The 23,977-nt window shown below is 43.7% G+C and overlaps 3 protein-coding genes across 15 annotated transcripts in view; 2 read left to right on the forward strand and 1 right to left on the reverse strand.

The window, feature by feature from the left end:
- Positions 1 to 2,166: 2,166 nt before the first annotated feature.
- betaCOP (coatomer subunit beta) lies at positions 2,167 to 5,807 on the forward strand. The gene is made up of 7 exons (XM_002059018.4): positions 2,167 to 2,632; positions 2,694 to 4,000; positions 4,063 to 4,718; positions 4,788 to 4,949; positions 5,023 to 5,296; positions 5,356 to 5,461; positions 5,528 to 5,807. Exons 1-7 carry the CDS (start codon positions 2,321 to 2,323, stop codon positions 5,591 to 5,593), a joined length of 2,883 nt encoding a protein of 960 aa, XP_002059054.1. The 5' UTR covers positions 2,167 to 2,320; the 3' UTR covers positions 5,594 to 5,807.
- Positions 5,808 to 6,316: 509 nt separating this feature from the next.
- On the forward strand, positions 6,317 to 7,721 carry Sec22 (vesicle-trafficking protein SEC22). Its single transcript, XM_032440153.2, has 5 exons — positions 6,317 to 6,475; positions 6,546 to 6,886; positions 6,971 to 7,080; positions 7,186 to 7,487; positions 7,554 to 7,721. Exons 2-5 carry the CDS (start codon positions 6,812 to 6,814, stop codon positions 7,700 to 7,702), a joined length of 636 nt encoding a protein of 211 aa, XP_032296044.1. The 5' UTR covers positions 6,317 to 6,475; positions 6,546 to 6,811; the 3' UTR covers positions 7,703 to 7,721.
- A 581-nt stretch (positions 7,722 to 8,302) lies between these two features.
- Positions 8,303 to 23,977, reverse strand: part of LOC6635450 (uncharacterized protein CG43867) — a 136,573-nt gene continuing 120,898 nt past the window's right edge. For 5 of the 13 annotated variants that reach the window (XM_015169157.3, XM_070211285.1, XM_070211284.1 and 2 more), the window contains 9 exons: positions 18,004 to 19,483; positions 16,321 to 16,688; positions 15,832 to 16,254; positions 15,482 to 15,764; positions 15,300 to 15,412; positions 15,009 to 15,218; positions 12,931 to 13,026; positions 12,373 to 12,714; positions 8,303 to 12,019 (listed from right to left, as the gene is read on the reverse strand). In XM_015169157.3, coding sequence (XP_015024643.1) covers positions 10,661 to 12,019; positions 12,373 to 12,714; positions 12,931 to 13,026; positions 15,009 to 15,218; positions 15,300 to 15,412; positions 15,482 to 15,764; positions 15,832 to 16,254; positions 16,321 to 16,688; positions 18,004 to 19,483 — 4,674 coding nt within the window. In that variant the 3' untranslated portion in view covers positions 8,303 to 10,660. The remainder of the gene's footprint in view (positions 12,020 to 12,372; positions 12,715 to 12,930; positions 13,027 to 15,008; positions 15,219 to 15,299; positions 15,413 to 15,481; positions 15,765 to 15,831; positions 16,255 to 16,320; positions 16,689 to 18,003; positions 19,484 to 23,977) is intronic. The other 8 variants (XM_015169159.3, XM_070211286.1, XM_015169154.3 and 5 more) reach the window with 7 other exon arrangements.

The raw sequence follows: 23,977 nt of genomic DNA on the forward strand, positions 1-23,977 counted from the left end.
GTCGGGTTCTTCCCGGCTAAGCTGAGCTCTGCGCTACGCCTTGGTCGCCGGGCGTGTGGGTCTGCCTGCCAGCTGACCATGATAACCGGCTGGATGTCTAAATTCAATTAATCAATCAATTAATATTGATCGATTGCCTACGGACGTGATCTCGCGTGTTCTAAGAGCCAAAAGATCACTTGAATCGAATCGGATAAAGCCCAATCCAATTGAAAGTCGAGAGAGTGAAGAGAGAGAGAGAGAGAGAGAGACGGGCAAATCATATTAAGCCATAGGCAGTTAATCAGTATTGTTTAAGTAACTAACTATATTATATGTAGTTTAAGCGAAATCCGGTAATTAATATTGGTTCCCGTTCCGAGAAACTGATAACTAGATAATCGAGTTACGCTGAGAACTGACCTTCGAAACAGCTCATCAGCCAGTTTTGTGGCACAGCCAAAAATAAATAAATACAAAATAAACAAAATTCTAATAACTTACAGCTATTCAATTAACCAAGAATCATGAATTCTATATCCAACCAACTATCTAAGTAGATGAATCCAATTTCTATTTGGTATAACCTAAATAGACTGCCTTGTTGTTGTTGGCCGCCACCAATTGGCTGAATCAGCTGCTTAAAGCTAAGCACGTTCATATCTTTGGGTACACTGAGCGCATATACACATATACACTGCAAAAAAAAGAAAAGCTTCTTGCTTCGTAAGTGCTTGTAAGAACTTAAGTAATACCTAGCTCGAATGCTCTGAAACAAGGTACAATTTGAATTGTGAATCCTGTTTTCTTCTGATCTTATTCGTTATTTGACAATGTTTGTCATTGATTTGCTATATTTTCCTCTGAGTGTACCCACATCATATATTTATAGATTATATATTTTTGAACAGGTTATCGCTGAGAAGCATCGGTTAGACCACAGCGCTTTCAGAATAATTTCCCAGTACTTATTGGATTAGTGCAACTAAGTCACTTAAAGTCCAATCCAGAGTCCTGCACACACCCGCGCCACGTAGTGCCTACCCCCCGCCACGTCGACTACTAATTGATGACCCCAGCTTGCATTAAAGAAAAAAAAACGGGCATAGCAAGCAATGCGAACTGTCATCATTTTTTTTATTTATATTTTTTTATTTTTTTATTTTTTTTTGCTGTTTTCTTCTTAGGCCAACAATTGATTTATTTGCATGTCAGAACCTGTTTTGTAGAGCCCACAACAGGCAATCGCATCGAAACCCCTTTGCGAATATAAATTTTGCGATCTATTTAAAATGCAAGTGCGCAATGGTCAGGGGCAGGGGCAGGGGCAGGGGCAGGGTGGGGCGGGGCATGGCGGGGTCGGCAGTGGTCACAAAACAAATTGTCAGTTTTGTGGTGGGCGGCGGGCTTATAAACGAAGCTAAATGAAATTCGCTGGAAAAGTCGGATAAACAAGATCACAAAAGTTATTCTTAAACGTATCGCCGCAGCGGGCGAACTTAATTATGTATTTTATTTATTGTTATTACTGCTTACGAATGGTGCACCTTTTGGTCAGGGCACCGAGTTGAACCAATTAAATGTTGCCGCTATATAAGTGCTTAGTTTATATTATTCATAACAGTCCTCTAGATGTGCATAACTCTGGGTGCATACAGAGTAGATAACTAGTGTGTGTTTATTTGTGTGTGTGTGTGTGTGTGTGTGTAAATTGCACTTGTATTAAAAGGTCAATTGAAAAACACGACGAATTGTCGCAGCACGACGGGACTTTCCAAATGACTTACGGGGAATTTTAAATTCAAATTGAATCAAATCTCAGTCTTAGAGGCAGCGCAGGGGCAGTGCGGTCAATTTTTATTGCCGTTTATTACTGTTGTTATGCATAATAAAATGAAATGGAAAGCAGGAAAGCAGGCAGAATCAGTTTAGCGATAAACAGAGTCAAAAACCGCAACAATTGTTCTAGAATTTACGTTTTTTTAAAAGCCAAGCAAAACAAACATTTTTAAATCCCATTTTAAATTACCCGCCAAATGGCAACACTGATTGTTCTTGCCGCATTTGTTAACACTAAAAGTGTAAGCGCCGCCTGTTGGCTTTTCAGTTAACTAGTCTGGCACACGCATTCGATTCTATAACTGCAATATGGTCACACATGCCTAGTGTCAAAATGTAGAGAACTGGTCACACTGAACTTTTGCCTCGAAACAAATGACACGTCAAGTGAATTGCATATTGGGAGGCAAACAGTGAGATAAATCGGTAATAAATTATACAATTAACTATACAATTCGATACACAAATCGTGGACAGCGTTGCTGGTTAGTTTGGTGCAAAGATGACCCAAGTGCCGTGTTACACGATCATCAACTCGCCGGACCTCGAGGTGCCGAACGAGATGCAGCTGAAGCAAGACCTCGAAAAAGGCGACACGAATGTAAAAATCGAGACGCTCAAGAAGGTGATCAAGCTGTTGCTTAACGGTGAGCGCTATCCGGGTCTCATCATGACCATCATACGGTTCGTGCTGCCCGTTCAAAATCACACGATCAAAAAGCTGTTACTCATCTTCTGGGAGATTGTGCCGAAGACCTCGGCCGATGGGAAGCTGCTCCAGGAGATGATACTCGTGTGCGATGCCTACCGCAAGGTGAGTACGCAGTCAGTCTAATCCCAGCTGGTAACTGACCGTACATGCTTCATTCCCTCAGGACTTGCAACATCCGAACGAGTTTCTGCGCGGTTCCACGTTGCGCTTTTTGTGTAAGCTGAAGGAACCGGAACTGCTGGAGCCCCTGATGCCGGCCATACGGGCCTGTCTGGATCATCGCCACTCGTATGTGCGCCGCAATGCTGTCCTGGCCATATTCACCATATACAAGAACTTTGATTGGCTGGTGCCAGATGGTCCCGAACTGATTGCCAACTTCCTGGACACGCAGCAGGACATGTCGTGCAAACGCAACGCCTTCCTCATGCTCCTGCACGCCGATCAGGAGCGTGCTCTTAACTATCTGGCCTCGTGCATCGATCAGGTGCAGAGCTTTGGCGACATACTCCAGTTGGTCATTGTGGAGCTCATCTATAAGGTGTGCCATGCCAATCCCTCCGAGCGTTCGCGCTTCATTCGCTGCATCTATAATCTTCTCAATTCGTCGTCGAATGCGGTGCGCTACGAATCCGCTGGCACCCTGATTACCCTCTCGCTGGCGCCGACTGCAATAAAAGCAGCTGCCGGCTGCTACATTGAGCTGATTGTCAAGGAGAGTGATAACAATGTGAAGCTCATTGTGCTCGACCGTCTGATTGCCATGAAGGAGAACGAGAACATGGAGAAGGTCATGCAGGATCTGGTGATGGATGTGCTGCGTGTGCTTGCCGCCCCAGACATTGAGGTGCGCCGCAAGACTCTGGCCCTGGCCATGGACTTGGTCTACTCACGCAATATCAACGAAATGGTGCAGGTGCTGCAGAAGGAGGTGGCCAAGACGCACAACGTTGAGCACGAGGATACGGGCAAGTATCGCCAGCTGTTGGTGCGCACCCTGCACACTTGCTCCATCAAGTTCCCGGATGTGGCCAGCAATGTGATACCAGTGCTGGTGGAGTTCCTCTCCGACACAAACGAGCTGGCCGCCGTCGATGTGCTGATCTTTATTCGCGAAGCAATACAGAAGTTCCCTGCGCTGCGCGGGCTTATTATAAAGCATTTGATTGAGGCCTTCCCACAAATTAAATCCTCAAAGATTCATCGTGCTGCCGTCTGGATATTGGGCGAGTATGTCGAGGGCGAACTGATGCTCGAGGTGATTGAGGCCATACAGCAGACCCTCGGCGAAATACCCATGGTGGATGCGGAGCAACGCCGTCTCGCCGGCGATCAGACCGAGGAGCAACTGCAGCAGCAGCAGCAACAGCAATCGGGCACGGCTGCCAGCGGCGAAGCAACCATTAGCAGCAGCAACAAGGTCACATCCGATGGCACCTATGCCACGCAGAGCGCCTACAGTCTGGCACCGTAAGCCACTAAAGCCAATACTCGACACTTCAGCGCCATTTATTTGTCTCGATCTCTTGCAGAGTAACCAAGAAGGAGAAGCGACCACCGCTGCGCCAATATCTGATGGATGGTGATTTCTTTATTGGCGCCGCACTCTCGGCCACGCTGACCAAGTTGGCGTTGCGCTATGCTAAGCTGGAGCCGGATCCACGCGCACAAAACCGTGTTACCACACAGGTGATGCTCATCATGAGCTCCATACTGCATCTGGGCAAATCTGGTTTTCCCAGCAAGCCCATCACATACGATGACTCGGATCGCATCATGATTTGCCTGCGCACGCTGAGCGAGCGCACGCCGGAGGCGGTGGCCGTCTTTATGCACGATTGCCGCGACGCGCTCGGCAAAATGCTGGATGCCCAGTCGGAGGAGGATCAGCGCATGCTGAAGGAGAAACAGCGTGCCACGGCCAAGGTGCAGCCGGATTCGCCGGTGCTGTTTGCGCAGCTGTCAAACGGACGCGACAATCAGCTAGGCGAAAATGTTTTCGAATCCAGCTTGAATCAGGCATTGGCTGGCACCAAGACCGCCCAGCTCAGCGACATGTCCTCGCCCAACAGCAAGCTTAACAAGGTCACCCAGCTAACGGGCTTCTCCGATCCGGTCTACGCCGAGGCCTACGTTAATGTCAACCAGTACGACATTGTGCTGGACGTGCTGATCGTCAACCAGACAAGTGAGTGTAGTTCGCGTAACTCAAATCTCATCTAGTCTTGATCCCAATATCAATATCCCATTCCCTCAGATGATACACTGCAGAACTGCACATTGGAGCTGGCCACATTGGGCGATCTGAAACTGGTAGAGCGTCCGCATCCAGTGGTGCTCGCGCCGCACGATTTCTGCAATATAAAGGCCAACGTAAAGGTCTCCTCCACAGAGAATGGCATCATCTTTGGCAATATAGGTGAGTGACCAGTAAGAGCTTTACGGGTAGTTGTCTTATTTTTAACCATTGCATCCCTCCCTCTGTCGCGCAGTTTACGACACGGCGCTGAATACAAACGTCGTGGTACTCAATACCATACACATTGACATCATGGATTACATCATTCCGGCCAGCTGCACAGACACCGAGTTCCGCCAGATGTGGCAGGACTTTGAGTGGGAGAACAAGGTGACCGTTAACACCAGCTTCACAGATCTGCACGAGTATCTCAAGCACCTGCTGAAGAGCACCAACATGAAGTGCCTGACGCCCGAAAAGGCGCTATCTGGCCAATGTGGCTTCATGGCCGCCAACATGTATGCCAAGTATGTAAAGAACGCCTGCTCTCCTTTCCAGCCTTTAGCATAACAATTCCCGATTCCAGATCCATTTTCGGAGAGAACGCCTTAGCCAATTTGAGCATTGAAAAGCCCGTCGATGATCCCGACTCGAAAGTAACTGGCCACATACGTATACGCGCTAAGAGCCAGGTGCGTGTTTTTGCTTACGTTCACGTTCCATTGTTATTTTGACTCACTGTTCATGTTCATCCGCAGGGCATGGCACTTAGCCTGGGCGATAAGATAAGCTCGTCGCAGAAGCAATCGGTGCAGGCTGCCTAGTTGATCATTAATAAAGGAAACAATAGGATCAGCAAGAGCAGCAGCAGCAGCAGCAGCCAGCACAAGAAATTCAACATATTTTAGAGGTAGTCGAGCCACGGCCTGCATTCCGCCTGATTTTTAAATAAAAGCAGACCACAACAGCTACAACATACAACATACAACAATAATGCATTCAATTATAAACATATTTAATAAAGTTAACCGCCCCAAATGAAGTGTTTTTATTTTGTCACGCACACAATTTGTCCATATGGTGCGAAAGAGACAACCTATCCCCATGTCAGCGCAATGTGCTCTATGCTAGAGCGAGAAGTTGAACGCACATGCTGCCATGTTTCCATAACTGTGCCAAGACTTCAAATATTTAAAGGCCAGCATGCCTGTTGGGCCAGGATGTTATCTAGATTCATTCAAAATTTATTAACATTTATTTTGAGGTGAACAAGTTGTTTGGGAAATGTTATTTTTGATTGGTAACGTGTCAGAATTGTCATCAAATTATATATTGGCTTTTACACGATCAAATCGTTTTTCGCTTCACTATGCGTGCATGATTCAATAATTTGCACTAGGTTACAAGGTTTGTTTATTTATTCATTGGAACATGTTTAAAACATGCTTATTTCGTGACAATTTGAAACAAACGATAGTTACACCATTGTCGCGCGCATCCAACTATCGATAAGTTATCGCACAAATTCGATTTAGTTTTCCCGATGATTGTTGAGGCGTTTGACAGGCCCAGCGCTAGCCGCTGACGTGTTTCCAGCAATACAAAAACACGAATCAGTTTATCCACACACAACATAATTTAGCATATTTAACTGGCAATGTGTGAATCCGTGATTTCGCCCACAAAATAACATAATATTCATTTGGGTAAAGTCCAAACGTATAGACAGTGTGCAGGGTTAAACAATTCAATAATTATCAATTGCCAACATTTCAGGCTCCGAATGAAAGTTGGCAACTGCTGAGCAACAACAACAACAACAACAACAATAGCTAAATCAACGGACACAGCGGTTAGCACTGGAGTGAAGCGGCCACGGCAACAACAAACCAAGTGGAAAGCCAGCCGCATTAAACTGTAGCCGTGGCCACAGTCGACTGCAATACACGCATTAATCACACACACGCACACGCATACACATAACCATTTGTGGCTTACGTTGAGGTTGGCCAGGTCAAAGAGGAGAGGACACAGGCATAGACATGGCGCTGCTGACGATGATTGCCCGCGTTATTGATGGCCTGCCGCTGGTGGGCACCATGCAGGACGACGAGCAGGTGCGTCGATTAGCACACAAAACGCACACTCACATACACCTAAATAGCTTTAATACGAAAACACTTTCACTTTTTGTGCATTAGAGCGGTCGCAGCATCTTGGACTACCAAAATCAGGCGAAAATGCTATTTCGCAAGCTGGGCACACACTCGCCGGCGCGCAGCAGCATCGAAACCGGACCATATTTATTCCAGTGAGTAGTAATTAAACGTTGATCAACACTGAATGACAATTCAATTAACCAAATAACATGAATTATTTTTAAATTGACTTCGATTTCGACTTCGCACCCGTACAGCTATCTTATCGAGAACGATGTCTGCTACTTGGTGATGGTTGATAAAATGTATTCAAAGCGCTTGGCATTCAACTATCTGGAGGATCTGGCGCAGGAGTTTCACACAAGCTATGGCAGACGTGTCAATTCGGTGACACGCCCCTACGCCTTCATCGAATTCGATGTGTACATACAGAAGGCGAAAAGGCAATTGACTGATCGCAGGCGCAACATCAGCAACATCAACACACAGCTGCAGGATGTGCAGCGCATCATGGTCCAGAACATTGATGATGTCCTGCAACGTGGCACTGTCTTGGCGGGTGCGTCCAAAACGAATTTGTTTAAACCTAACGCAAAATTAATAAACGCATTCATTCTCATTCCAGAGCTGGATACAAAAACGCAAAACCTGTCGATGATGTCGCAGAAGTATAAAAAGGATGCCAAATTGCTGAATCGCAAATCGATGTACGTGAAAGCGGCCGCCGTGGGCACTATATTTCTAGTGTTTATACTATATTTTTGGGTTTTGTAATATATGTATGTACGTACGTTAGACGCATTAGTTGCTTAGTTGTTTAGTTGTTAATTGTAATTGGCGTTGTAGCGCCGCGCGGCGCGGCGCAACGCAATTGATGTTTGTTGTCGTTGTCGTTGTCGCCGTGCTGTCATCGTTGCCGCCACAGCGTCATAGACGTTGTCGTTTGGCAGCGCAGCAGCAGCAGATCGGAGCGGCAGCAAGTGCAAGTGCCTGCCGCTCATTACAAAGGCCAAAAGACATTTAAATATTTGATATAGTAATTGTATAACAGCAGCAGCAGCAACAACAACAACAACAACAGCCTAGTTAACAATAGACACTAAATTGGAGGCAGGCTATTTTGATATGCTTTAAATTACCTTGCGTTGTGGGTTTAAATTTAATTTCCAAACATACACAAACACACACACACATACACATACGCCCAAAGAGGGGCAAAGACTAACGAAACAATTCCATAAAACAGCGATAATCCTCAACAGTAGTCGCATTGACTTCTGTTTATGACCCTTTTTCATATCGCATTCAATTGGCTTGCGAGCGGAATTATATTGCATGCAAAAATATAATTGCCGCATTAATTTTATATGTATCTTTTATCTTTTTTTTTTTGTTTCCGTTTATGGAACCTGCCAGGCAATGAAATTTTGTAAATTGTAGAAATCCAAGCAAATGTGTGTATAAAATAGTTTGTATATGATGCTAATCATGATTATGACTAATGATGGATGGTATGTTACATCAATAAAATACAATATTAGGCAATTTATACAAATTATTAAGCAATTAAAGCAATCTAAATGAGTTCATAAAGTACTGAGTACTTGACACTTCTTGGTAAATAATTATTTCAGCCAACAGAAACTTGGCTCTTCAACTGGCACTTGGTATTCCAATTCCCCGTTCAAAGGCCAACAATAAAAACTCGAACTTGCAATATTGTTTTGTTTTAGTGATTAATTTTCCCTTTATATATTTCCTTTCATTTGAGTGATGATATATATTCGCCTATTTCTTGCCATATTTGCGCTGACAAATGTGTATATATATATATACGGTATATATATATATATGGTATATATATATATGGTATATATATATATGGTATATATATATACATATGGTATATATATATATATGGTATATGGTGTATATATATATATGTATAGTTTAATGCCGCCTTTCGGTTCGCGATTTTGCATATAAATTTTTAATATCAAATTTTTACAAATAGGAAAAAAATGCGCTGTTACCATTTACACAGTTATGCAATGCTTGTATATAATTTTGTTTTTGTTAAATATATGTGTGTACCGTATATGTATATGTCTATATGTGTATACTATACTTTATTAAAAGTTGATTTAACAAAATTCAAAATGATATTCCAAAGCGCTTTGAAAAATACTTAGTAAAAATGGCCAATCGACAGGGAGCAGTTTTTTACTTTACGTTCTTTCAAATTTAAATATATTAAAAGCGTTGCATGTGTTTTATTCATTTTTTGTTGTAGCTGCTTTAAGCTTAATGCAGTTTTTTCTTTGAGTGTATAACCTACTTGGGAATTTGTTTTTCTATATAAATTTATATATATGTATACAATTATTTCACTTTTTTTCTCAATTGTTGTATCTTGTTTCTCTGGATGCTTTTTTTGTATAAATTACAAAAGAACATTTCTATATTGTATATCAATTGCAATTGTTATAGTTGCTTAAATTTGTTATTTTTTCTAGAAGCTCTGGCTGTGTTCGGTTGGCTATTAATTACTTTTACAAATATATTTTGTTAACATTTTTAGAAGAATTTAAATATATGTATAAAAAAAACATATTTTGCTGTAAAGTGACGGGACACAAAAACAAAACAATATTTAATAAAATATTTTAAAAAAAATTAAAAAAAAACTGTGTACTAAATGGTTTATAATATGAACACTTCCTTTCACATCATAACTAGACAACATTAATATATAATGTGCTCTCTACGCAAAACTAACACGACTGACATGAGCAGAAATCATAATGCCTAGTCTATATATCTGTACGTATGTTATCTAGTGCTATGCTTTATAGGTTTTCTAATTCCCCAATTTCCTTTCGCTTATGAATAAAAAAAAAAATACAAAAAAAAAAAACAGTATCCTATGTCTGGGCATGAAAACTTCTATACAAAATATGGTCATAAAATTGTTAAATCTTCCACCCTGGTGCTCATGGGTAAACCTAATGCTTATTGCAATTTCTGCTTTAGCTAATGTTTGTTCATTTTGTTGTTGTTTTTTGTTATTTTTGGCTTGTTTCGTTATCTTGGTTTGTTGTTGTCTTCTTCGTCTTCTACATTCAAAGGCAGTTATTGAGCATGGAGGGACAAGGTGAGATTCACGACGAAGCACTGATTAGCAAGAATATCGAACATAGTAACAGTACGAGTATACATAGGTAAGAGCAGAAGATTGAGAAGGAAAAAAAAAAACAAGCAGAAGAAGAAAGTGACGAAAAAGTGATTTGTACAAATTGCTGTACAAAATAAAATCACAAAATAGAATCCATAGAAGGAGCAGAAATATACACACACACATTGAATAATATATATATATATATAAATGGTATATATATAGATATATATATAGAATATATGTGGTATGTACCTATCGCGGGGTACGGCTTATAGCTATTCAAAAAAAAAAAATCTGTTTACAATATACGCATATATAGGTATGCTTGTATGGGCTTTAGAGTACGAGTACCGTTAATAGCTTAGCTTAGGAAAGAACGTTGTTGTTTAGTGTTGAGTAGCGCGTAAAGTGCAAGAGCCCGGCATAGTTGACGGCGTTGCTAAGACTACGCAATGCGTTCTAAGTGCTACTCTACACGCATGCCTCTCATATACATATGCATGCGTGTGTGTTGACGTGTGCATTTCTGTGCACGGCCTGATCCTGCTTGCAGCTCACTTGATTCGCTGATGGTCGGGCGTGCTCTTCAGTATATCCGGCTGATGCGGATGCGGATGATGATGATGATGATGATGATGATGGCCACCCGTTTGCGAGTTGAGCGTGCCCTGATGGCTGCCACTACCGGCACCTACACCACCAGCGGCACCAGCTGAACCGCCGCCGGCGTGATGCGAGCTACTCAGCGTGTGCGAGTGGGTTGAGTTGAGCGTGTGGGTGGCATGCGAGTTGAGCGTGTTGTGGGCCGTTGTGGTTGCATTCGTAGAGAAGCCCGTTATGCTGCCGGCAGCGCCGACAGCAGTGAGGCCAACGACACCGGCACCAGCAGGACAACCACCAGGACCAGCACCGGGTCGCTGGGAAGTGCGAAGCGAACGATGCGAGCCGTTGCGGGTAAGCGAATTCATCTGCGGCGTGCCGGGCACCGTGTGCCCCAGCGCATTCATGTAATCCGCAATGAGCAGCGTGATCTCCAATATCTTCGGTTTGCTCATGGCAAAGAGCAGTTTCTGCTCGCAGCCGCCCGCAAGGGTGCCGTCATCGTGCGAGACGACTAGCATAAAGTCATCCTGGCAGCCACCGAAGGTCATCACGGTGCTGTACGGATAACGCGCGACAGGTGCCATCGTGGACAGCTCGAGCACATTGAGTGCATCCTCAGCAACGGCCAGCCAGGCGACGGGCGTGCCCGTGGCCGCGTGCGGCTCACATTGGCGCGGCTTGGCTTGGAATAGGCAGGCGCCAAAGTAGGGCCATTTGCGGCAGCAGGTCAGATAGATGCGCACGCAGTCAAGCGTGGAGCGTCCCTTGAGCAGCGTCCATTTGGATATGAGCAGTTCCTGCACATCCTTTAGCTGCTCGGCGCCAAGGGCATCCCGATACCGATACGGATAGAACTTGTCCAGCGCCTTGAGCCCGGCATCGCGTGACTTCTCGTGCGTGTAGTCACCCATGTCGATCTGCGACATCAGCGAGGCCAGCTCCAGGGCCAGCTCGCGTGACAGCGGAAAGCGGCCCTGCACGATCTGGGCATTGGTCTGGTAGCACAGCAGCAGGCGCTCCTTGTCCGTCTCACACTTGATGGTGTGCTTCCAGTAGAGTCTGTTCTTGTAGCTCAGCTGAATGACGCGCGAGTTCTCGAACTTGCCGGAGCCCTTCTCGCGCAGCGCCGTCTCCCACTTGCTGATCACGTCGCACAGCTTGGCCAGTGGCTCCAGATAGTGTTCCAGATCCTTTTCAATGGGATCATCGCTAAACAGGCAAAAACCGTTGTTGGCATCGCGGGTGCCCAGCTCCTGGGCCAGTGTTGTTTGGAACTCCTCAATGGTGGTGGAGCCATCGAAGGAAACCACCTGCAAAGAGTTGATATTCAGATTACAATTGAACTAGTTCACTGAACGTAACGAAATTTTCTCTAATATAATTACAAGTGTACAAATGTAAACCCTCACAGTTTGGGCAGTAAATTTATAAGCTAATGAACTAGCTTTTCAGATTATGAACTAGTTCAGAGAACTAAGCGGCTGCTTAAAAACTGCATACTTAGTTAATCAATGAAAATAGTTCACAAAAATATTTTCTGTTCCAAAAAATAAGCCTAGAAGTAAACTCATGATATTCCTATCTTAAAGTAATTGAGAAAACAAAATCAATCAGAACTACTAAGCTTGATTTGGTTCAGTTCACGTTCACGTTTGCTGCTTACCTGATACGTGGTGTTCATCATGTGTACGGGTATGGCATGCGGCAGGGAGTGATGATATGGATTCTTCAGCAGTATGGATAGGACCTCCATGCGGGAAGGCTTCGTCTCGCGTCCCCCGTTCTTCAGGGTGCGCTCCAGTGCTCGCTCACAGTAGGCGGCATATTTGCCCGTCTCCGTTTTGGTGTCCGCATTGCGGGACAAATGCAGCTTGAGATACCAGAGCAGGCGACTGGATTTGGGCACAAACAATGAGACGGCCAGAGCGAGTAGTTGCCAGCCCTGGACAAAGCTGTACGCGGGCGGATTTGACTTGCAGTCGATAATGGGCGTAGAAACGGGCGCCTGTGCAAAATCAACAGAGAAAGAGAGCAAGAGAGAGAGTCAGTTGAAGATGAGAGCATTCTGAGTTAAGGATTTGGCAACTCTACAATTGACTACAATAACTGAAAGCAATCGTACTACTTGGGACACACGATAATAAACAAATCGTGTATCGTATATCGCATATGATTTATCGTATATCGATTATCGAATGACAAGACAAATTTCCCCTCATACCTGTATTGATGTGGGCGAACTGCCGTTGGCTTGAGCTTGGCCTGCCTGTTGGGTATCACAGGTGAACAGGCTTTGGGTGGCGCACAATAGTAGTTGCTGTAAATTTCGTGAGCGTTGTCGTCGTTGTCGTCAAATGGTTTACGTACAGTGTTGGAAAACGGTTGGTATTTACGGTTTACGGTTTACGGTATACGGTTATCGGTTATCGGTTATCGGTATTGGATTTGGTTCGATACACATACAAACGAAACGAAAAACGTTTCAAAACGAAAGAGAAACAGAATAGAAGAATAGAAGAAAAGCCAAAAAACATTTGCTGATCAATTTGTTGCTGTTTAGCTGAACACAGAGTTGAGTTTGTTTGTTTTCTCCATATGTTGTGTTTTTTTTTGTGATTTTGTTCTTTTTTACAGAGTATCCTTAATGTATATGTATGACACGCTATACAAAAGTAGTTCTCTTATTTTTTTTTTTTTTTTTTTTTTTTTTGTAAAAAGCGCAACTTGCAAAGGAAATGAATAAACTTTATGCGAAACATTCAAAGGCATTGATAAAAATAATGATAGCAGCAAACTAGGCGCAAGTTGAACAACAGAAAGGGACAAACCATAAACGAGTTAGAAAACGCTAAGTATCAATAAACTGGGAGACAATTATGAATACAATGCATGATTTATGCGTAGCCACCCTAAACGTGATTAACAATTTATTGCAAATCGATAATAAATCGATAACACATTGGATGAGCTGTACTTTATTGGCAAAGTTCTTGTCACGTTAAGTGAGCTGCGCATAAACGTAGCACAAGAGAGTGAGAGAGAGAGAGAGAGACAGAGAGAGCGAGATAGAGTGAGTGAAAAAGACAGAGAGTGAGTGCGGTAGAGAGTGAGTATTCGAGTAGTATACGCATACACTGAGCATAAAAGTATACCTTCAACTCGAGTTGATGTTGTGTAAGTGATTTAAGTTGTTTCCTTTCATGTATGTTTATGTATGTATGTATGTATGTATGCATGTATGTATGTATGTATGTACCTGGTAGGTTGGTAGAGTATGTAGATTGTAGAGTATGTATGAAATTTACAGCAAATACTTAACACATACTGATAGCGAATCAAAAATAACTAGATAAAAACTATACACATGAAAATAATTTTTATCGTATTTAAGATTTTTTGTTGCTGCTTGTTTTGGTCTTGATAGCTAAATATGTACTTGAGAGTTCATGTATGTGGATATGTGTACACATACTAATAATTGAGTAATAGATAAAGTATGACAGTTATGGGGGAAATTTATTGTCTGTTCACTACTTAAAATACAAATACAAATAAAAACAATGGACACACACACACATACGCACACACACACACACACAAAAAAAAAAAAAAAAGAATAATCGAGCAATTTGTTAAGATTAACGAGAACATGCAGAAAAACAGATGAGTAAAATAATTCTTGAGTGTGATATAATAGTAGGCATGTCTTATAGGTATGTATGTATGTTTAACTTAATGATTATAATATTTATCATTGATTATAAAGCGTTCGTAAGCTTTTTAAATGTAAGCAAAGCTTTTTAAAAGCTGGCCAAATGTCGCGGATCGTTGTACTGAAGCGATGAATTTGTTAGGCAATCAAAATAAAGCAATAGAATACAAAACTTGGGTAGTACTTGACATACGATACCTAGTTGCATGGACATTTTGAGGGTTAGGTAACGTCTTAAAGCTGCATCAGACGAGAAGCTTTTAGGGCTAATGCGAGCTTTTTGTGAAAAATAAGTTAAAATCGGAGTGGCGTTCAAGTTTTTTGAAAAAAGTTTCGCCAATTGACGAAGCGAAAGCTTTCACAGAGCCTTTTAATGTTGCCACTTTTGTGATTGGGATTCGTAGAGCCACGTGCAAGACATGTACCCAACTATGTTAGTAAGTAAGTGGATTAGTCTGGGGAATCATATGGAAATCATAACGAGAATGAGATTATTAACAGCTAACGGGGAAAGGGGGAAACAACGGGAGGATCACAACTAAAAGAGCTTTTTGAGGGTTAAGAAGCTTTGCAACTGAAAAACTTACGCGCGTTTGCTTGCCCAGTTTCTTGTTTACCTGGACACCGACACTTAGTTTCTGGCCCATATGTCGGGAGGTTTGCTTGATCAAAATGCAGATCATTTCGGTCTGTAGCTCCGGCATGTCCAGGCAATGCTGCAGGGCGTTCTGGGCGAGCACCACATGATAATCGATGCCGGGCTGATTGACGGCCACCGACATGAACAGCTGAATGCTCTGTGGAGGGCAAAGGAGATGCGTATGCATATGTACTATATATTGAAGAACCCGATTCTTGGAGTCCGGCCGTGAGCTTACCTTGAATAGCTTTATGGCCTCCGGTTGCATGGTCTCCGTGTGCATGGAGGAGAGTGGAGCTGTGATCGTATCTTTGGTGTGCAGCAGTATGGGATGGCGCCAGAGCACACAGTCTATAGCGGAATTGATGTTGACTTTGTGAAGATGTGTCTACATTCATGTGGCTATTATGCTGCACTTACTCGGATCTCCATCGGTTTCCATGAGCTTTTGGACCAGCTGCTCGTACTGTGTACCCGCACTGGGTCCGCCGCCCGAGACGACGGTCAGATGATATAGCCAATTGTCGCGCTCCGGCTTGCCGGATAGAATCAGATACGTGGGACCCTGATGCGCCGGGTAGATGGCGACAGTGAGACGCGCCTGATCCTGTGCCGCATCCTCGCGCTCCTCCGAGTCGGAATCGGAAACATGCTCAACTTCTTCTACGCGCGCATCGCGCATATTGATCTGACCCAGCGGATTCTGTACGATATAAACGGGATTCGTGATATTATTTGGCGCCTAAGGCTTGTGCTGGCATGGCACTTACCGTCTCAGCGGGCGCCTTGAAGTAGAGGAACATCTTGCCCAGTAGGACGCACCAGCACTTCTTGGCATGTCCGTTCTTCACCTTGGTCACCCAGCCCTGGACTGTCGGCTTCTGGTCATCCCGGCTGAGCAGCAGCTTGGTCGCATTGCGTCGCTGCACATTCTGCAGGACGCGTATCCAGTCGTCCATGGTGGCATGCGAGTCGGCGGTCAGATAATAGACCTTCTTGCCCGTATCGATCTCAAAGGTGGAGGCGCCTTCCGCCCGGCTTATGCGACAGGCCTCGTCCAGCTGTATTTGGCCCTGCGGCTTACGCTGTACATCGTGCTGACTCTTCCAATAGTTGAGGGTGCCGTTCTTCAGGACGAACCAGCGTTTGCGCCAGGTCTTCAGTTTGCCGCCCAGCTTGGCCAGGTGACCCATCTGGTTGGGTCGAGAGCGAAGGTAGGGGTTAAATAAAGTCGCAGATAACAAATTCGTATTGCTCACCTTCTCCAGAGATTCAAGCTTCTTGCTGGGCGAGTCCACGTAGGACTGGCGCATCAATAGCGATGGCATCGAGGCGTCCATGCATGTTGATTCCGAGACGGCATCCGGGGGCAGGGCATAGTCATCGGAGAGGCCTGATTCAAAGGAAATATCTGAAATTACTGTGCCACGCATGTGGGGGCTCACGCGCAGTTGCGTCAGCTGCGCGCCAGTGGTAGTGGGCGTATGTAGGCGTGGCAGAGTGCTCTGTACACTCTTCACGGGCGCCAGCACCGGCGCCTGTGGGTGTGGCAGCGTGTGATGATGCTGATAATGGTGTGTCTGTTGTTGTTGTTGTTGTTGTTGTTGTATGCAGATACGCGTTTGGACTGTTATGTGGCGGTGTGCGTGTGCGTGTGTGTGAGCGTGTGTGTGTGTGCATGGTTAATGGCGGGAAATGATGGAGGTTAATAGTGGTCATTGGTGGTTATAATTGAGAGCACCACACATATATTGAGGTGGAGGGCGAGGCGCAGGTAGGAGATGCAACCAGTTCAAATAGTTGTTAGAATATCCATTGAAAATTAGTCGTAATAGAGTGTTGAAAGACTGGGGTTTGGGATTCTTTTAGAATTGGTTCAGACCTAAAATCCAACAAGCTACAGGGCTGTCAGGAACTAGCTTAATACAAATTAAACAAGAATTGTATACATATGTAGTATGGGGATTGATATATATATAAGATATATAAGATTGTTTGAACGTACGTTAAGGAAAATACAATAAGATAATAAATTGTTCAACGAACGGATATTGGATATAAAAAGGAAGGCACATTCACTCATCAACTTTGTTATAATGCTCGAGAAATGTCAAGGGTATACGAATAAGTCGAACACAGAAAAAAATTAGGTATATCAATATTGATAAAATATGAATTGAATGTTATAATAAACAAAAGAAATTCCATGAAAATTAAGGAAATAAATATTTAATCTAGCTTTAAGACTTTCGACTTTTGAGCATTAGCTCCTCGGACAGAAAAAACAAGATTTGAATAAAAGATCAAACAAATAAATGAACAATGACAAAATGTATTATACTTTTGTGTTACGTTAACTAGATTGTAAATTAAAGTTGGCCATAACGACCAGCAACAACAAGCTCTCATGAGGTAATAGCTTCGGGCCGAGGTCAAGGCAATAGGCACTGAACTCTTAAAATTAAGAAAGTCTTAGGACTTTTCTGCTGCTTACAATTCTCAAGTGGTTATAGCGAAGTGTGTTAATAATTGAATTGGGAGATTCTTAAAATATGTCAACGCTACACATGATCATGGAACTCTTAGCGTGAAGGAAATAACAAATATAATACATTGGGAAAATAATAGTTTTGAAGGATGAACTCGGCAATACGAGTTTGCTCTGGGTTTATATGCAGGACAGAGAGAACAAAAGCCGATTGAAGCTTGGGCAACTGTACGGGAATAACAAGCCAGGATACTTTAAGATAGGATAGTTGTTTGATGATTGTTAGTGTTCAAGCTGGGTGGGTTGCTCTGGAGGTTGGGTTAGTTTTGTTAGTGCTGTTATTGCTGTGGTTTATTATGTTGAGTTACCGCTACCACTACGCTTTACTGGTTTACTGGTTAACTGGGCGGATGCGCGTGCTGGGAGAGAGCGGATTTTGAGGGATCGTACATACCGCGGGCCTTGGCATTTTTAGGGCTCTCGGAGCCGCTGCGTTTGGCTGGGCTGAGGCTCGAGGAGGTCTTGAGACTCTTTGAGGGGCTCGAGGCGCTGCCAGATGTGGAGGTCTCCGTGTTGTCTGTGCTAGATGAGTTGTGCGAATTGTGTGTAAGCATGACGGCATGATCCTCGCCGTCGCTGGAATCGTCACTGGAGTCGCCCGTGAAGGGCATCGAGCGTATTTGAGAGGCACGCCCCTTGACCGTGGCATAAACGGGCACGGATATATCACAGAAGCCGCCGCTGGCGGTTTGTTGCTGTCGCGTCGGCGGCTGGGGTGTGCCCGGTGTGCCGCTGCTGCCCAGCGTGCCATTTGCATCATGGCCATGCCTGGTTCGTCCATTCGGTAGGGTCAGGCTGTGCTCCTGCTGCACATCCGGGATTGGCTCATTACTAGCGGTGCTCTCTGCGGTACTGGTGCCGGTGCCGTTGCCGGCAAGTCCATCGTTGGCCACCTGATAGATCTTGGCCTCCCAGCTGGGAAAGCGATGCAGCGGTGGCGTCGGCGGCCTTGGCACGCCCAGTTCGCTGGTTGTGGTCGTTGTTGTGCTCGAATTTCCGCCGCTGGCCATTAGCGCCGGATTGTTCTTCATCCAGGCGGGCAGCTTCTCGCATGAGGGCGTATAGATTTCCGCATAGTCGTGCGCCGTGTCTGTATCGGAGCTATCTGGCCGGGTGCTCGCCACCGCAGCCGACTGTGCTGCCTTGCTGGAGATACTAGAGAGCGGAGCCAGGGTAAGGCCATCAACGGCTGCCACCAGATTGCGCTCCAGCTCCTGCGGCTCCATGGATAGATTGCGTCGATGCTGATGATGCGGATAGGAGCTGGTCAATGGCCGGCTAATGATCTCCTGCGGATCAAGGCTTTCACTGCGTCGTCGCGTTTCCGGCGTACTGGCAAAGTCCTGCACATCCAAGCTCAGGCTATTCCGCACAGGTCCCACAATGCTGTGTCGCTGCGATTGATTGGCAATGTGATTCTTGAGCAACTCCAGCTGCTGATTACACTTGATATTCTGTTCACGCAGCAACTGATTCTGCTCCTCGAGATCTCGCAGCTTATTGTTCACCCACTCCTTGATCTTGGCGGCCTTTGCCTCGATCTGGCGTGCGTCATGCAGTCGAAGCTGCCGTTGCTCCTCTACTTGAATCTCCAATGAGTTAATTGTTTTCTCCGCCTCGTTGCTGGGCAGACAGACTCCCACGCCTAAGCTCGCTGGGCCGCCTGTGCTGCTGGCCAAGACGCTCTGCTGGCAGGCAGCGGCCAAAGCTGCGGCGGCGATTGCCTGTTGCTGTTGTTGGTGTACGGGCGAGCTAGACGCTGTGCCCTGCTGAGAGTGTTGTTGTTGTTGTAGCTGTTGCTGTTGTTGTAGCTGTTGCTGTTGTTGTGCTGGTGGCTTTGGCCATTCACTGAGCCGCTGCTCCATAGCACGCACCTGTTGGCATACAAAGCGGAAAATAGTATTAGAAAAAGCTTTGTCGGGTTAGCCCGCCATTCCAATCCCTTGGGCAATCCCCACCGCCTGCCCATACTGCAATACTCGCTAAAGCGAAAAAGTTTCTCAGACAGTGCAAAAAAAAAAAAAAACAAAAGACTTTTGAAAATTCAATTAAATTTGCGCTAAGCTGCGGCCGTAAAATGAAACGTTCCTTTTGCCAGGACTAATGGTTACATATGACCCCTGTTTCGCAGGATTCGCTGAGCAGCGAGCAAGTGGTAAAAACTTGGCCAAGAAGTAAGCAAGTTTCCAGCAGTTAGTTCAGCTGAGGTGGATCAAGTTCATAGTTAATGGAAAAAGTTTACTTTACTAGCTGGAATTGGCCTGTATGTGGTTCCTATGTGAGCAGGGGGTTCAGTTACGATTCGTCCTAGAAGAAGGTTCAAAATTTTAACGGAAGGCAGCAAAAATTCCGATAAGTCGGAGGGTCGTGTAAGATGTTAAGCTGTAAAAATTCAAAAATTTATCATCAGAACCGAAGATTGGCTAGACGGAGTTCGACTGGAAGATGTGCAGGAAATTCACTGCAAATTCCCTACTTTTTGGAACGAGAATTGGCTCAATGCAAAGGTTCAATACCTCATACGGCTCAAATTAAGACAGAGAAGTTATTCATAAAGACAGCAACTAAAGACAGAACCGTATTAAATACTTGTTGGAACCAAATGATACAGACATGTTCTTAGGTTAAGTAGCGATAGTCCAACTACAACTAGCTATTATTTATAATCGGATGTGCTTGTGCGCACATAAGGAGCTAGTCTAGCCAGTGCACAGGACTCCAGACCCAAAGGGCCAAAGGACTGTCAAGCGCGTGGTAAAATTATGAGGCGCAGTGGCGCAAAAACTTGTGTAATTAAACGCAACCATTTGGGGCAGACTGTGGCATGCATTTAACACTTGGCGGTGCTGCAGTTGAGCAAGGCATGCAAGCAATGCCTGGGTGCAGGGACGGAAGGGCGGATTCCAAGTACATATTTTCTTTTTTATGGGCACACAACAGTTTGCAAGTAATGCTAGAAGGCGATGGCTAAGAATAAAATAAAGAGGGAAAAGAGAAGAGATAAGGAAAGGGGCGGAGGGGGAGGGGCAACGAGAAATAGAGACAACGGAAACGCAGGACATGGAGGAAATAACTTCATTTGACACGCCAACTTATCAGGTTGCCCTCGAGGCTGGTCACCACAAACGGCAACTGACAACGAAAGCAAACCCGGAAGCTTGCTGAATGCCACTCGTGACCAAGTGGCAAGTGGCAAGTGGCATGTGGCAAATGCCTCTTGTCACCTATTGCATTATTAGTTGCCACTTTGGTTTGTGGCACTACGCAAATGGGTCAATTGCCCAATGTTTAATGTTCGGGATGTGTTTGCAGGTCGAGGAACCCGATTCGAACTCTCGCTCAATGCCGGCGGCTTGCGACCCCCACTTGCAACCTCAAGCAACGTTTAATGCCCCCTTTAGCTCAGCTGGCGAATGTTAAAAATAAATAGACTGCCCAAAATAACAAACGGAAACTCAGGTTATTGGACGCGTCGCATATAAAATGCCAAAGTGTATGCTTTTCCGTACCCACACATTGGCTGTTGCGAGCCCTACAATCAACAAGCTGCAGCCAATACACACAATACACACATACATACAAACATTCAGACATACATACAAACATACAGACACACAGACTAACATACATACGTTTACACACACACATATACAAATCCTATTTGACTGCCATAACTAATCACTTCACACTCATCACTTATAACTCATGCATAAAAACCAGTGAAGCTTACTTGAACTTATGAGAATCGAGTAGAAGGGCAATATTTAATAGTTTTTATTTCAGTCTCAGTTCCAACATACAGACACACTTGCACACATACATACATACATACATACATACATACATGCATACATACATACATACATGCATACACACACACACACACATAAATACATACATATATATTACCAAGTCTACATTCCTACATTTAAATGCAGATACACACACATATAAATGTGCAAAAATTACCACATACATTCATATAAAACCAATTGAGAGCTATAAGAAGGAAAAAGGAGAACCAATCTTATTGAACTACTTTTCGATAAAAATGCCTCGAATTGAAACTTTAAGAGAAATTCCCATTCAATAACAAATCTGTAAAAAGTCAGTTTAAAAGAAGTTTTAGTTCAAGCAACTTGCTTCTGCCTCTTCTTTGAGTTGGTAAAAGTCAAAGTATTTATAGCGACACTTTGCCAACTATGCACGTTTTGTAGGATAGTGTAGCAAGGCAGCAGCTAAGCTAAGAACAGCGAATCAACGTATTAACTGCGACCAAGTAGTTTTGGTTTCAAGTTTCTGTTCGAAAACTTCAGCCATAAAATTTGTTGGCATTTAAAATAAAGGAGAAATAAACAAAAAAAATAAAAAAAATAAATTGCTCTTAACATATAGCAGACGGGCTATCTGAAAGCTGTTTAAGCAAAAGTTCTCAAATGATAACCATATGCGGGGCCAAAGTTCAAGAAGTTTTGCATTTGCTTTTCGGCGTTGGATGCATTTAGGCGTGCGACAAAGGAACAAATAGCAATAGAAGCTTGATGATAAGATGGCTGGGCGGGTGTAGTCGAGCAGGCGGTATACCGGGGGCTTAGCTGACTTTATCTGAGTCTGCTCGGGAACTGTCGTGTCGCTTGTGGGAGCAAATGTTGGATATGAAAATAAATCTGCGCTCTGTCAGTTAAACCAAATCCGGCAATTTGCGCCATTTGATTAGATTTGGCTGCCAGTATGTGCGTGCGTGTGCGTGTGTGTGTGGGAGGGGCACGTGTGTTTGCAAAGAAGTGCCAAGTCCTGTGCAGCTGTTGGGTCTCATAAACGCAGTCTATACCTTGTTCTGGTCCACATTAAGCCGACTGCTTATTCAGTTTAGTTAAAGAGTTTTGTCTAGCAACTTTTTCCAGATCGAAGGGGTTCACTCGGGAGGGAAATACTGGGCTAACGCTTTACAGCTGAGCGCAGCTGCAACTGTCGGGCGCAACAGAAAAATAAAATAGAAAAATGGGATACAATTCGATTTTTATGGCGCAACGACATTTTTATTGCAAGTTGCCAGCCAGAAGGGGCTGTGGCTGGGGGCTAAGAGTAAGGAATAAGCAAGGAGCAGGGAATAGTAAGTGCCGCCAGATGCCCGACTAGCTCCAATGTCTGCCCACTTAACATAAATCTCGTCTGCCGTCGCCTGCTGCTGCTGCTGCTTGTATTAACTGCAAATCCCAAAGTCCTACACAATAATTTGCCTCAACGCACAAACGGATTATGGAAAAGAAGCAGACATAGCAAGAAAAAATAAATGAATCAAATTAAAGCGCTCTTCTTGAGAGTAGACGACTGGGATATGCCCTGTACGTAACTAAAAGCTGTTGTAACACATACTTTCTGTAGCGCTTCTTTTTTTCTTGTGCCCTACACAATTAAAAACTCTCTTCTAAATAACTTCTTTCAGCCTTTCAGCGCTGTAAGATGTCTATAAGTTTTCAAAACTTGGAGATATTTGTGATAAAAATGAAACTTCTTTCCTTACCATCCGATCGGCCTCAAAATTATAATTCCTCAAATTCATTTGAGGACCGTTTCACACTTCTCGAAAATGCATTCCTTCTTGGTGGAAAATATATACATACATACATACATACATACATACATTCATACATACATACATACATACATACATACATACATACATACATACATACACACATACATACATACATACATACATACATACATACATACATACATACATATATACATACATACATACACACATACATACATACATACATACATACATATATACATACATACATACACACATACATACACACATACATACATACATACATACATACATACATACATACATACATACATACATATATACATACATACATATATACATACATACATACATACATACATACATACATACATATATACATACATACATATATACATACATACATATATACATACATACATATATACATACATACATACATACATACATACATACATACATACATACATACATACATACATACATACATACATACAGAAAAAAACACACAATAAATAAATACAAAAAAAATACCAAAAAAAAAAAAATAAATAAAAAAATCACTTCACTGCGAGCTAATCATGAAAAACTTCAGAGCCTACTTGAATTCTTGAGAATCGAGGAGAAGGACACTTGGTAGAAATTCGTCATATTTAAATTTGCAGCACAGCGACAAATAAGCTTGTTCCGCGTTTGGCATTCAAAAACAAATAAGCATACATAAATATATATGCATACACTAACACACACTCGCCCATACATACACACACACACACATACTGACATACAGACATTTATATGATACTTA

The sequence above is a fragment of the Drosophila virilis genome, chromosome X (genome assembly GCF_030788295.1).
Source record: "Drosophila virilis strain 15010-1051.87 chromosome X, Dvir_AGI_RSII-ME, whole genome shotgun sequence".
NCBI lineage: Eukaryota > Metazoa > Arthropoda > Insecta > Diptera > Drosophilidae > Drosophila > Drosophila virilis.

Excerpts from the sequence above, each read along its gene's own strand:
- Sec22 (XM_032440153.2), top strand. The coding sequence starts at position 6,812 with ATGGCGCTGCTGACGATGATTGCCCGCGTTATTGATGGCCTGCCGCTG. Across the intron at positions 6,887-6,970 it reads CCATGCAGGACGACGAGCAG|AGCGGTCGCAGCATCTTGGA; the intron begins GTGCGTCGATTA and ends TTTGTGCATTAG. Across the intron at positions 7,488-7,553 it reads ACGTGGCACTGTCTTGGCGG|AGCTGGATACAAAAACGCAA; the intron begins GTGCGTCCAAAA and ends TTCTCATTCCAG.
- betaCOP (XM_002059018.4), top strand. The coding sequence starts at position 2,321 with ATGACCCAAGTGCCGTGTTACACGATCATCAACTCGCCGGACCTCGAG. Across the intron at positions 4,001-4,062 it reads AGCGCCTACAGTCTGGCACC|AGTAACCAAGAAGGAGAAGC; the intron begins GTAAGCCACTAA and ends GATCTCTTGCAG. Across the intron at positions 5,297-5,355 it reads GCCGCCAACATGTATGCCAA|ATCCATTTTCGGAGAGAACG; the intron begins GTATGTAAAGAA and ends TCCCGATTCCAG.